The 12,682-nt window shown below is 45.5% G+C and overlaps 1 protein-coding gene across 2 annotated transcripts; it reads left to right on the top strand.

Moving 5' to 3' along the window:
• The first annotated feature begins 2,098 nt into the window (after window positions 1-2,098).
• Window positions 2,099-12,300, top strand: INSIG1 (insulin induced gene 1). 2 transcript variants are annotated; one of them, XM_069778205.1, is made up of 6 exons: window positions 2,099-2,220; window positions 2,818-3,233; window positions 5,226-5,350; window positions 6,035-6,201; window positions 6,672-6,771; window positions 9,996-12,300. In XM_069778205.1, the coding sequence occupies exons 2-6, from the start codon at window positions 2,834-2,836 to the stop codon at window positions 10,023-10,025; spliced, it is 822 nt and encodes a 273-aa protein (XP_069634306.1). In that variant the 5' UTR covers window positions 2,099-2,220; window positions 2,818-2,833; the 3' UTR covers window positions 10,026-12,300. The 2 variants fall into 2 exon arrangements, with proteins under 2 accessions (XP_069634306.1, XP_069634305.1); XM_069778204.1 differs by lacking the exon at window positions 2,099-2,220 and adding an exon at window positions 2,294-2,416.
• The last annotated feature ends 382 nt before the right edge of the window (window positions 12,301-12,682 follow it).

The raw sequence follows: 12,682 nt of genomic DNA, 5'->3' as shown, positions 1-12,682 counted from the left end.
AGAGAGTTCTTATAAAGATGGGCCGTTTTATCTCAGATCCACAGTCCTGTTGATAAATCTCAAAGTGATTCAACAAGAAAGAAAATTTCCCAGGGAATGAGTTCTAGCTCTTATTTAGAGCTGCCGAAGGTATTGCTTAGCAGTCCGAGGATACAGATAAATTGCCTGTGTCAGTTCAAAACTCGTACATAGTTGCTATGAAGGGAAGTGTTATGTCTGCATGTGATTTCCTGGAACAAATCAGATGTTTCTGCAGAGGAACCCATAAAATGCTGACAGTATATTAAGACTGTTTTCTCTGAAAGTAGTTAACGCAAACTTATAGTGCAGGTCCACTGGGGCAGGGAAAAAAAAAAAAAACTAAGAAAGGGAAATAAATCACATCTTAAAAAATCTAACAGGAGAATCCAACCAGTTTTAGCATATGAGACTAAAACCAAAAGCTGTTTCGGTACACTGTTGAGATAAAACAGCAATAGAAACTGGATATTTACAATTCCACATACAGAGGACACGTATACCACGGTCCAGCAGTAAAGTCTGCAAGACAGGGCTGGGCTGATCCCAAGCTAGACGGTATTAAGAGAAAAATACCAGGCTCTTCTGTCACTTCCAACAGTGGCACTAACAATTTGCCCATCACCAAGACAGTCGACTACACCATCCAAAGGCACGTTGCTCAGCAGGCTTGGCTACCCTAACTCTTTGCAATCCAGCTGGAACTGAGCAGAGATCAGAAAGGATAGCCATATCCCAGATGAATTTTACACTCTATGATACACAGAGGACCTGCCTCTTCCCATATCTTTAATTGATTCTGTATTTTTTATTTGTTACTTTTAACACATCAGTGAAAGACAACTGGAACGATCACTGAACCATCATTGAACATCGATGGTCCAAGCACTGGGACCATCATTCTGCCCCTCACGGGTGTGGCTAGCAACTGTTCTTAAATCCTCAGCGGCATGGCTTGGGAAGTGATGGGGTGCTACATTCTTTCCAACTCTAAAGAGGGCATACCTCACGTGAAAAAGACCTGCTGGCTCCAGCGAGGCCAGCTAAATAAACAAGAAATCCAACTATTCCTACTGCATCAACACGCTAGCATCCAACGTGTCCTGGAGAACTGGCATCTTAAAAAAGAAGCCTAGCAGCTGAGTCCCGCTCTGGAGACAACTCTCAGTGCTGAACTCCAACATGATGTACAGCCCGCGCTGTTAACCATCTCTGCTAGGCCACTTTCCAGACTGTGGCAGAATCCAGACGGTGAACTTGCATTTAACTGTATTTTTATGATGCTACAGTAGGCTGGGAGCTTTGCGACCTGGGCTTTCCCGGTGCTGGCGAAGAAGCTGCTCAGGTTGCTGGCACCAACGGCAGCAGTGAGGAGATCTGCCGGGCACCCCACGGCCGGTCGCCAGTGCAGGTGTCTGGGTCCGGCACGATCTTCTCAGAGACCCACGGGTCTGCCAGGATCTCCCGACACCATCATTTTACAATGAGGACCGCCAGGATCACCGATCCCTTCGTCTTCGGGAGACGCCGCGGCAGCCGCCTTCGACCTCCCTCATGACTAACTGCCACCTCCCAAGGGGACGACAACCGGGCCATGGCGGGCTGGCCCAGCTGCCGAGGGCCGGCCTGCGGCTGCCACCGCCACCGGTATCACCACCACCACCTTCACCGGTATCTCCACCGCCACCAGTATCTCCACCACCACCAGTATCTCCACCACCACCACCAATATCAGCTCGGCGCCGGGCTCCCCTCAGAACTCGCCCCCCCCCCTCCCTTCCCCTCAGCGGCCGGTCGGCGGGAGAGCCCTGAGGCCGCCTCGCGCTGCCGGCTCCCGCCCCGAGGCGGCGCGCGCCCTCCGCGCGCTCCCGCCCCGCCCGCCCGCCGTTGGCAGACACCCGGCGCCGAGTGTATGAAGGGGAGGGGGGGGGGGGGGAGAGAGGGCGGCGCCGCGCGGTCCTGCCGCCGTCAGCCGCGGTACGGGGCGGGGGGAGAAGGCGGGTGGTGTGTCCCGCACGTCATATCAGCCGCCCGGCCGGGATTGGCTGCGGCGCCTCACCCGACTGGACGCGGGCGCCCGGGCTGGTGCGGCGGCTCCCGCGCTCGGCGCTCGCGGCCGGCCCCGCCCCGCCCGTCGCGGCCCGGCCCGAGGGGAGGGGTGGCGGAGCGGAGCGGCGGGCCCGTCGCTGCCTCCGGCCGCGGGTAGGTCGGCGGCGGGTAACGTGACAGCCGCGGCTGGGGGCTTATAAACCTTACACGGGGCGCGGGACGGCGGCGAGCCGGGAGGGAGGTGGCGGAGGAGCGGCGGCCGGTCGCCCTCCCCCACGGGCTGAGGAGGAGGAGGAGGAGGCGGCGGCGGCGGCGGCAGCAGCGGCAGCAGCGGGCGCGGCCCCCTGAGGTGAGAGGGCGGGGAGGAGAGGCCCGCGCCCCCGGTGCGGCTTTACTCCCCCCCCCCCCGAGCCGGGAAGCGAGCCCCGTCCCCGGGGCAGGGTCTGACGGGAGCCGCGGGGTCCCTGTCCCGGTCCTCCCCCTCCCGGGGCCGAGCCTCTCGGGTCGCTGGGGCCGGGGACCCCTCCGCCAGCGCGGCCCCCGGCCCTGTGGCCGCTCGGGTGGGTCAGGTCAGCCCGCTCCTGCAGGGCTGCCGGGCTCTGAGCCGCTCGCCCGGTGCGGTGTGGCTCCGGAGCCCGGCTGATGCCGGAGGGAGGCGGCGGTGGGTGCGGGTGGTGGGTAAGGGGCGGGGGGGTCGAGCGGAGCCGTCGCTGCGGGTTCTGACGGGCTGTCCGTGTGCGGGTGTTCCAGGGCTCCGGCGAAGCCAATGCCCAGGTTGGAGAGCTGCGCCTGGAGCTGCTCCTGCGCTGCCAGGGGAAGGCAGAACGCCCAGCTGGGGGACGCGGCCGCTGGGCTGGCGGCCAAGGTGGGCGAGATGCTGAGCTCCTCCGTCTCCGGCCCCTCGCTGACGCTGGTGGGTCCCGGAGCACGCAGCCCCAGCACCGCCAGCACCAGTGCCACCAGTACCGCCGCCGGCAGCAGCACCTTGAACTTGAGTCAACACCTGGTGCAGAGGAGCGTGGTCCTCTTCGTCGTCGGTGCTTTCATGGCCCTGGTGCTGAACTTGCTGCAGATCCAGAGGAACGTGACTCTGTTCCCCGACGAAGTGATTTCCACCCTCTTCTCCTCCGCCTGGTGGGTGCCCCCGTGCTGCGGGACAGCAGCAGGTGAGTCGCTGACCTCTGCGAGTGGGGTGGTTTGGGTTTGTTGTTTTTTTTTTCCCCCGTGGGGAGGAGGAGGTGGCGGTGGGGCTGAATGCCTGACCTGTGCTTGTGGGAGCTTAGTGCTTCCATCACGCAGCGTGCGATCCAAACTCTCCCTTTGGGAAAGGTGCCTGCCCGCTTCAGCATTATCCACGTGCAAGAGCCGCCCACGCCCTTCCCGCGTGTCGGAGGGCTTTTTTGGGGGTTTGAGCTGGTGCGCTCCCAGCGTGGGTGCAGTGTCTTTTTCCCCACAGCACTGGCCTGGAAGTGCCAGTGAGCAGCTCCGGCGCGGAGGTGAGCGCGGAAACACGCGCTCCCCACGCATCTGACCCCGCGTTTCTCCCGTGGCCGTGCCGGTGCCGTGCGGCATTCCACACACACACACACCCCCCTCCATCCGCCCCACGGCCGGGCACGAGTGGGCGGGGCGGGGCCGCGTCACCGCCCCTCGCCGGCCATTGGCTGCCGGCGAACTGGTGAGTGGCGGGAGGCGCTCGCCATTGGCTGCCGGCGCGAACTGGCCACGGGGGCTGGGCCGAAAACAAGGAAGTCACGTGCGGCGGCGCCCTGCCCGCCGCTGCCCGGGGCACCTGCAGAGAAATACCGCGGGAAACGCGGGCAGCCGGCGCGGCGGGCAGCACTTACCCCGGTTCGCTAGCCTTAATAACTCCTTCCTCTCCTTGCCAAAACAAAATATGGCCTTGATGAAGGGTTGGGGGGATTAAAAAGGCGTTATATCTTGGGGAATAAACCCACTGTAACCTTTTTTCTTTTTAAATTTGCATTGAAAGTACTTAAAACAACTCTTGCATGGGTCTTTTTTTTAATGCAATGATATTGTCGTGTGCTGTTCATACCTCATAGTAAGGGAGTATGATTGATAAACCATAAACTTGAATGAATGATAAACTGCGTAGTAAAAAGAGATTGCCACGGGGTATGCTCCCGTGAGAGTTCTCACAGTCCTGTCACACTTGGATTAAACTTCGGCATTTAGCTGTTATCGTAGGGTAAAAGTCCTGGTAACTGGCATCAAAATAGTGAAGCTGTTTCAGCATTAGATCGCATGTCTGTCTTAGGATGGTATGTCTTGTACCCTTCTTAATATAGAAGTTATTCCTCTTAGGAGCTTAAGGAGGGGGAAAAAAAGAGGGTAGGAAAGGAAACAAACACACACAGATGTTACAGTTAGAGCAGCATGTCCGACCCTGGAATTGGTGACAACAAATGGAGTTGCAAGGCTTAGAAGAATGAAACTCATCTAATGTTTGTGCTAGCAACTGAGCTAACACTAGCCTATGTTTTTCTTCTGCAACCAATTTTCAGGCTTATAAGGCCAAGAAAATGCTAATGAGGATAAAGACTTTGGTTAATAGTGTGAGTAGTTATTTTTCCCTGACATAAATATGACTGCTGGCAGGTGCTTCTTTAAGTTCCGCTCTGCTTCTGTTTGGTATCAAAATTCATCCGATTTGGATGGCAGCCTAGGCTGACTTGCAGCCCAGCAGAAGGAGGGAAAGCATCTCTGCCAAGAAACTTTTGAGTCCAGGAAAGTACTTAATTCAGGGCCTGATTCACAGCTAATAAGTCAAGTTCATAAAACTGCCTGCGCTGCATATGAGTAATAAACACATATTCCATTCCTCACTGTAATTAAGCTTTTGTTATGCTTTGTTATTTACTGGTACAAAACAAGCATGTGCTCAGGATGTCAAATGATAATATGCTCATGGGAGAAAAGGAGCTTGAAGTCAGATACCTTATCATTGCAATATATATCTCTGCTTTAAAGGTTCAAACGGAATATTGCTTGTTAGAGTAAGGGTTTTTTCTTTTCTGAAGTAAGGGGTAATAACTGTCTCTTCTTCATCAGGCTTACAGTAGCATGATAAGCACCTCGCTACTTTGTCAAGCACTTATTTGCCAAACTAATATTTAGTGTTACTTCTCTTGCAGCTGTTGTTGGCCTGCTGTATCCCTGCATTGACAGCCACCTTGGGGAACCACACAAATTCAAGAGAGAGTGGGCCAGTGTAATGCGATGTATAGCAGTTTTCGTTGGCATTAACCATGCAAGTGCTGTATCCTTGAACTAGTTTACATTGTTGCTTGATGTGCTTAGTCGCTTAGTCTGTTGTCGTGAAACAGTTTCTCCAGTTCATGTCTGGGAGAATTACAAAGGTAAGGATGGTGCTACTGGCAGAGACGTAAACTTCTGTGAGACCTGCAGTATACTGCAATAGTTACTTTAAGACAGATAACACAGTTCACTTAAAAATAGGGGCGGGGGGGGATAGATGTCCTAGTATGTCTCGTTTAACTGCAAGCATAACAGTATAAGTTGTCTTATTTTAATCTGTATGTTGTCTACATGTAATAGTTAACACGATTAACTAGTGAGGTATGCTGAACTGTTCAGTAAGAGTGTTCTTTGTGTTGGATTATGATGGTTTAAGCAGAAAACCTAAACCAGCAGGGATGACTAGGTTACTTGAGGCAAAAATCCATAAAAGTTAAATATCTTGCAATATAGTATATTCTTTAGATGCTCAGTGTGACAAAAATTGGTGTTGCCTTTGCACTCACACTCCAGTCAAAGTCAACAAGAGCTACGATTGCTCGGCAGGTCTGAAAACCAGATCCTTAACATATTGTATTTAGAGATACAGAATCATGCTCACTTTCAGTTTGAGTTCTCCCTTGTTCAGTTTCAGCAGCAGGATGTCTGCAGACTTAGAAGGATTGTCCTTAACATCTTTTTCCAGAAACTAGATTTTGCAAACAACGTCCAGCTGTCCCTGACTCTAGCAGCCTTATCACTGGGTCTTTGGTGGACATTTGATCGTTCAAGAAGTGGTCTCGGACTTGGCATTACAATAGCCTTTGTAGCAACTCTGATAACCCAGTTCCTTGTATATAATGGTGTTTATCAGTAAGTTATGCTTTTAAAATACTATTTCAACTCTCATGTCTTAACTGAAAACAGGGGTGCACATGCACTGGAAGCTAGTTATTAATATACTTGGCATGTTACTATAATAGAACACTTTGTCTAAGGCAGCTAATTGTCCAGTTGTTCCAAATGATCTGATTGAGAACTGGGGGTAGAGGGTGGGGAGCAGACAAATTAGGATCTATGTTGAAATGGTAGCAGCTCAGCAAACTGAACTTCTTCTGGCTTGGTATATCATTAACTGGCTCTCAGGAGAGAGAATATCTAAACTTTGCTGGCTAGGACATGGGTTTTAGAAGCTTGTTAAGTTAACAGGCTTAGTTTGGTCTCCCTATTTCTTTTCCTGTGTTACTGTCTGGGCCCAGGGAGAGAATTCTGTAGCATCTTGTTAACAGTATGTAAGGCGATGATGATAACTTGTCTCTAATTTATTTCCTTTTGTTTACTAGGTATACATCCCCGGATTTTCTTTACATCCGTTCTTGGCTTCCATGTATATTTTTCTCAGGAGGTGTGACTGTAGGAAACATAGGACGCCAGCTGGCTATGGTAATTACTGTATAATTAGCATTTCCTTTAACAATCCAAATACCTCCCATTGTTACTAGTCCAAGAACAAACCATGCCTTTAAGGGTATGACTCACAAATTGACAGAGATAAATAGATACCTTCCCAAGAGTTGAAATGTAAGCATACAACCTGTGTTGCCGGTGGAGTGGGAATTGTCTTAGTAAGTGTTTGAGCATCTTCTGTAGTTAACTTTTTCCAGCAACAGCCTAAATAGGACTGGAATCAGCACACCACTTCTGAGAATCTTAATCACTCCTGCTCCATCAGTAATTTGAATTAACATGTAAAACTGAAGAGAAAAACTAGAAAACCGAGACACACATGGACTTTCTCTATTTATGCAGTAAAGCATTTTTGTTATGTAGATGAAAGGAAATGTCCCTATATAGCATTAAATTCCACCACTCTAGAATCAAATATGCTCCTTCTGGTCACATAAGATATAGTTCAAGTATCACTCCGTATATGAGAGAGTATAGCATAAATTACTGTCTCATTTGCTAGGTTCTTAAGTAGTTATTTCCTCGTAGCGTACTTAAGAGTAAACCTGGCTCTGTGCTTGCACATCAGCCTAAGGCTTGGTTGTGAAAAGTGTTCTGACACTGATGGATAATAATAATTAATACTGTATTGATTTAACTTCTGTCGTCTTTGCTACAGAAGTCCTTTATCCTGGAAAATCCTTCAAGTATTTAACTTCTCTAAGGCTGCTGTGGTGTAGGTGCCTTTGATTTTTACTGAAGTAAGGGCATTTGTAGACTAGGGAGTTCCTGAAATATTAGTCTCTGAACTGTTTAGTAAGGGGGAGAGCTGCTTTTGGCGACTGAACCACAAATGAGTAAAAGGATGAGTCTAAAGCTAGCTGTCTTGCCTGGAGCAAGCTTTCTGTCTCTTCTGGCTAGCCTTGCTAACCCAGTGGATGGATGCTAATGCACTTCTAATGTGGATAGTCTGAATTTGATGCTGTGGGTGCAAACAAGCTGGGGAAGACTTGACCACCACTGGCTAACATTAAAGATCAATTTCTTTAGGATTGATTCTCAGTTGCACTAACAGTAACCTCTTGTAGAAAAGGCTGTTTAAAAAAAAAAAAAAGCATGGGGCAAATCCACTCCTGTTGTTGAGGTTTTTCTTTCATGCTGACTTGATACCAAGTTACAGATTTCCCAGGACCATGGTCACAATCTTAACTTCATAGTCAATTTTGGTTTGCTCTCAGGTTCTTTAAAATACAAGCTCACTACTCCCCCTTCAAATCCCAGTGGTGCGTCCTATCTGCCTGTGTTTCTTCTTAGGACTACATGTATGGAAGGAGAGAGGGTATAATTTCTCTTTTAAAATTTGCCACTCGGATCAAGTGAAAAAGATATGTTAATCTAGTTTTATTTAAGCTTTGCTATTGCAAGCAGCATCTCAGAATAAAAGTATAGTCATTTATATGCTACAGTTCTATATTTCACATTGGCATATGCAGTACTTCCAGTTGCAATGCTTCTTATATTAGAAAGCAAAGGAAGGGAGCCTTAAAGAAGAAAGAGCTGAAATTTAGGCACATGGGATTTTTAATTTTTTCCTTTGACTTCTTTTCACCTGGCATCTCACCTGCATGTAGTTAAAATCAGACTGGCTCCTGCCTGCAACTTGCCTGTCAATTTTGTCATCTTCCTTACAAAGAAAGAGGGAAGTTGGCAAGGCAAAGCATTCTATCATGGTTGTCTAGCAGTATCTTCTCATGTGTTTTACATTACCATTACTTAGTCTGGAAAAACTTGGAGAAGCCCAGCATTTTTGTAGGAACCCTTCTGCAAGTCACTGTGAAGCATTCAGTGCTGGAAATTCAAAGAATTCCACTTCTAAAATAGAATGGTAGCATTCAGTCAGCTAGGTCTTTCTTCTATAGAGATGACCCAAAAGCATCAGTCTGTTTTGTCAGCCTTTGCAAATGTGGCAAGAAGATGGAATATTGTATTTTTTTTTAAACTAAACCCGAATAAAACAGTTAATTTTTGTAGCTATGTCTCTCTGGTAGTCCCTGAGCTGTTTGACTGCATGTGACAGTAGCAGATCAAACAGTAGATATTTTCTGGGCATGTCTAAAGTAGAAGGTGGCACCTGTAGAAATTACTGTAGTGGAGTGAAGTTGTCTTTGCTTTTTTCTCAGCCCCTGTCTAGCTTTTGCAGTTAGAAAAGAAATTAGAAGTAGAATGAGAAGTGTCCCTGATACATCCCCTCCCATCCTGAGAAACATTAGCTGGGAGATGCTTGCTGTTTTTCAATCACTGGATTTCAAGTGAGCTTACATGCAGTAACAAAGTGCAGTGTTACCTTTAAGCAAACCTGCTGTTACCAGAGGGGTTTGTGGTTTGTGTGTTTTCTTGGGTTTTTTTGCTATCAGCTTGAGGATGAAATACAACATTTTCTTTAAAGAAAAGGTGAAGGTGCTGCTGCTGCTGCCATCAGCTCTTGCTGGTCATGTTATGATACCTGAAGTTGCTTAGTCAGTGCTCATCAGCTGGGTTAAATGGATAGCAACACTTCCTTTTGAGTTGTAACCATCATTCTCAGCATCTGGTAAACTAGGGTGGTATTCAGAACTTGGGCTAGAGGCTGCAGAACTGTGAACACATTCAATACTGGCAAATACATTGTGTTTTGACTCTAGAATGAGAAGAACATACTACAAGCTTTGTTTTAAAGAAAAGTTGGTTAAATTTCTTACACTGACATACTATAGGGTTTCACACTAGAAAAGGGACTTAGAAAGAAATGAGTAAGTCTATCTGATACCAGGCTTTGATTGGAAAATAAAGTAACTTATGCCTGAAGACAGTTTGAAAGAGGGCTGTTAAAAAAACTGAATTAATGCCCATCAAGTGAAGCACTGTATACCTTCTGCTAAGAAATAAACTGAGAAAGGGAGGAAAGCTAACAAAGTCTTACAAAAAGCAGTGTGATTGGCGGATGGATGTATCAGATGCACTAATTGAGGCAGCACAGACCCATAGTGATTTATTTTTTTTTGTCCACAGTTAAGGAGCATGTCCTTTTTGAGCTTTTAAAAGAAGCCATGTCTGCTAGGTCATTGTCTGAAGCCTAACTGAAGTTAGTTGACTATTTAATCATTGAAAATACTGCATAATGTAGTCACTTACCAGATGGCATTGAAACATAACATGTGTTTGATGGTTTTTTTTATCCATAGGGTATTCCAGAGAAACCACACAATGACTAAATCTTTGAAGAAGAGAGCATGGTGCCAGTGTGAAAGCAACATTACGAAGATGTGTTCCTGGTTTAAATTGAAGATTATTTAGAAAAAATAATCTCTCTGTGGGCTCACTGCACAAATGACTTGTGGAAAAAAAAAAAATATTAATCCACTCTTAGAATAGCCAAGTGAAATTAACTGCTTATCTTGAAATCTTACCCTGATTTACCGCATAAGCATTTGCGTATGGCTGTTCTCTGGAAGAGTTTAACACCAAGTTGCATACAACTGTTCAGGCTAAGTGGCAGTTTTCCAAGTATTAGATTCCAATGTAAGTTATTGAAGCAGCTGCCGTATTTTAAAGCCTTGAAACTGAAATTTAATTACAAGCTCTTGTATCAGTGCCCAAAGGAAGTAGATTGATGGTGCTTAACAATGATGAAGTATGGTTTAATAGGAATAGTATTTATCCAAATCTTTAAAACATAGGGTTATTTAAAAATAAGAGTGATCAAAACAGATTAAAGGCATTGCACTAATGCTTTTAGGAGTCTTATGAAGGAATCATGCCCTTACTTGTAATGCTGCATTAAGTTTCTGTCTTTGACGGCAGAGAGGGTTGGAGGGACAAAAGGTTGGAAGTCACTTACTTTGGAATTTCTAAATTACTTTGGTATGACAGGTGAACACGGGAGACAATCTTTTTCAAACATGAACTTTATCAAGAAATTCTGACTGGAAATTTCATTACTTCTGAAGCTTGCAGCTAGATTTGCAAGAATCAAGTTCTGGCCCCAATTCAGTAAGAAATTTAAGTGTGTGTGAGTACTCCTGCTTAATATTAGACATATGCTTCAGTATCTCACTGAAGGAGGTCTTGGGTGTCTTAAATGTCTGGTGTCACTGAAAAAACATGCATTGCAGGCCATTGCTTGGCCATTGAATATGTGCCCCCAACTCAGATTTGCAGTTTCCTCCTAGAGTGTCCTTGATCTTGCTTCTGTTTGAGTCAGGGTTTTGTCTGAAATGATTGGAAACAGAAGTGGGCCTAAAATGTGATTTAAACTGTATGTGAAGAATAGCGAACAGCTTGTTTTCTCAGTTCAGTTTCTGAAAGAGATCACTACTTGTTTTTTCACAACCCTATAGAACTTGCAATCTGTGATTGCCTTAAAAAAAAAAAGTGCTTATGTCACTGCATTAAACATTTGGTGTTTCTTAATACTTAGTTCTGGTGAGCACAATGTATTCATTTGATAGCTTAGACCACAGGAGACCTAAATAGCAAGTATTAGGTCTTAAAGTTGAAGTGCAATGTACAGTAAATCTGAGCCTCATGTTCTCTTCAATATCGATCATTTCTTATGAGAGATTAAAGAGAAAAGGGTTCTGAGTTCATTTCAATGCTGCATGGAGTCAAATGGAGCAATAATTTATTTAACTAGTAAAGCTAGTTTTGTTGTATCTTTCATTGAACCCAAATTTTTAGCAATACTCCAACTTTGTGGTTATGGTGTACTTGTAAACTTTTATGGATTTGCCTTTTTGTATTACGCAAATTTTTTTTGTGTGTTCATTTCCAATCTTACATGGCTTCAGATATAGTTAGAGGCATCAGTTAAAAAATGACACATCAAAAAAGATGTTGAGGCCAGGTAGCAGTGTTCTGGCTGTTTTCACTCTTCTAAGGGAATGCTATAACTGCTGCTTGTGCTTTTTTGTAGCAGGAAAAGTTTAGCACAAAGTCTATACTACAGAGCAGACCCCAATTCTAATCTTGCTTTGGTGTAAATCAAGAGTAATTTTATTGGTATAAGATCCTTCCTCGAATGTTTAAAACATAAATAATCACATTTTATAGGACTACTTGAAGAAATTAGGTCCTCAGATCAGGACTGAATCAGCTCAGCTGTTTTAAGAAGTATGCTACCTGCTGGGGAGACAGTTTTATAACCAATTTCAAAATGTTGCAAAACCAGATGTAAGTAAAGATGACAGTGATCTCTACGGATATTTGATTGATAGAGAAGTATTTAAGATTTATTTGTAAAGACTGAAAGTAAATCTGTATGTGTTAGAAACAATGCAGCCAAAAACATAAGTCAAAAGTTCATTTTTTGCCAATACTTCTGAGTATCTTAACCAAAGTGATTTAAGTTTGGAAGAGGTGGGGAGGGGAGTGAAGAAAATTTGCACTATTCTGAATTTGAACACTTAAATTCTCATTCTTACTGATAAGTTTTCAGCGGTGTGTTTGGTTTTACACTTTTTTTACTATTAAAGTTTTAAGATCAAGTCATGTTTGCCTTGCATTCTCTCTATGCACATTATGCAGGAATCTGTCATGAAAAGGACAGTTGTTATGGTTGCATAAAAAATACTCAGTCATGCATACTCAGTGGTTTAAAAAAAAAAAAAATCTGAAACTGAACTTGGAGAGATCAGCTTTTAGAAGGACTTCCAGCCTGAGTTATGCAGTTGAAGAAAAACAGTCTTGCTGTTGTACCAAGAAAGCAGCATAAATGTGTGTTACGGTTATGTCACTTAAGGTACAGAATCTTATTACCATTGTCTTCCAAGATGCTGAAATTCATAATTTGAAACAAAATATGGAGGGGGCAGGGTAAACGTGCAAGTTCCTGTTGTGGCTTGGTTGTCTACAGTAATGGTTACAAAAGTCT

The sequence above is a fragment of the Haliaeetus albicilla genome, chromosome 2, assembly GCF_947461875.1.
Source record: "Haliaeetus albicilla chromosome 2, bHalAlb1.1, whole genome shotgun sequence".
Classification (NCBI taxonomy): domain Eukaryota; kingdom Metazoa; phylum Chordata; class Aves; order Accipitriformes; family Accipitridae; genus Haliaeetus; species Haliaeetus albicilla.
The sequence above is the reverse complement of the archived record's forward strand: the minus strand, read 5'-3'. Positions and strand labels throughout refer to the sequence as shown.

Coding starts and splice junctions, on each gene's coding strand:
- INSIG1 (XM_069778205.1), top strand. CDS start 2,834: ATGCCCAGGTTGGAGAGCTGCGCCTGGAGCTGCTCCTGCGCTGCCAGG. Junction 5,351..6,034: donor GCATTAACCATGCAAGTGCT/GTATCCTTGAAC, acceptor ATCTTTTTCCAG/AAACTAGATTTTGCAAACAA. Junction 6,772..9,995: donor TAGGACGCCAGCTGGCTATG/GTAATTACTGTA, acceptor TTTTATCCATAG/GGTATTCCAGAGAAACCACA.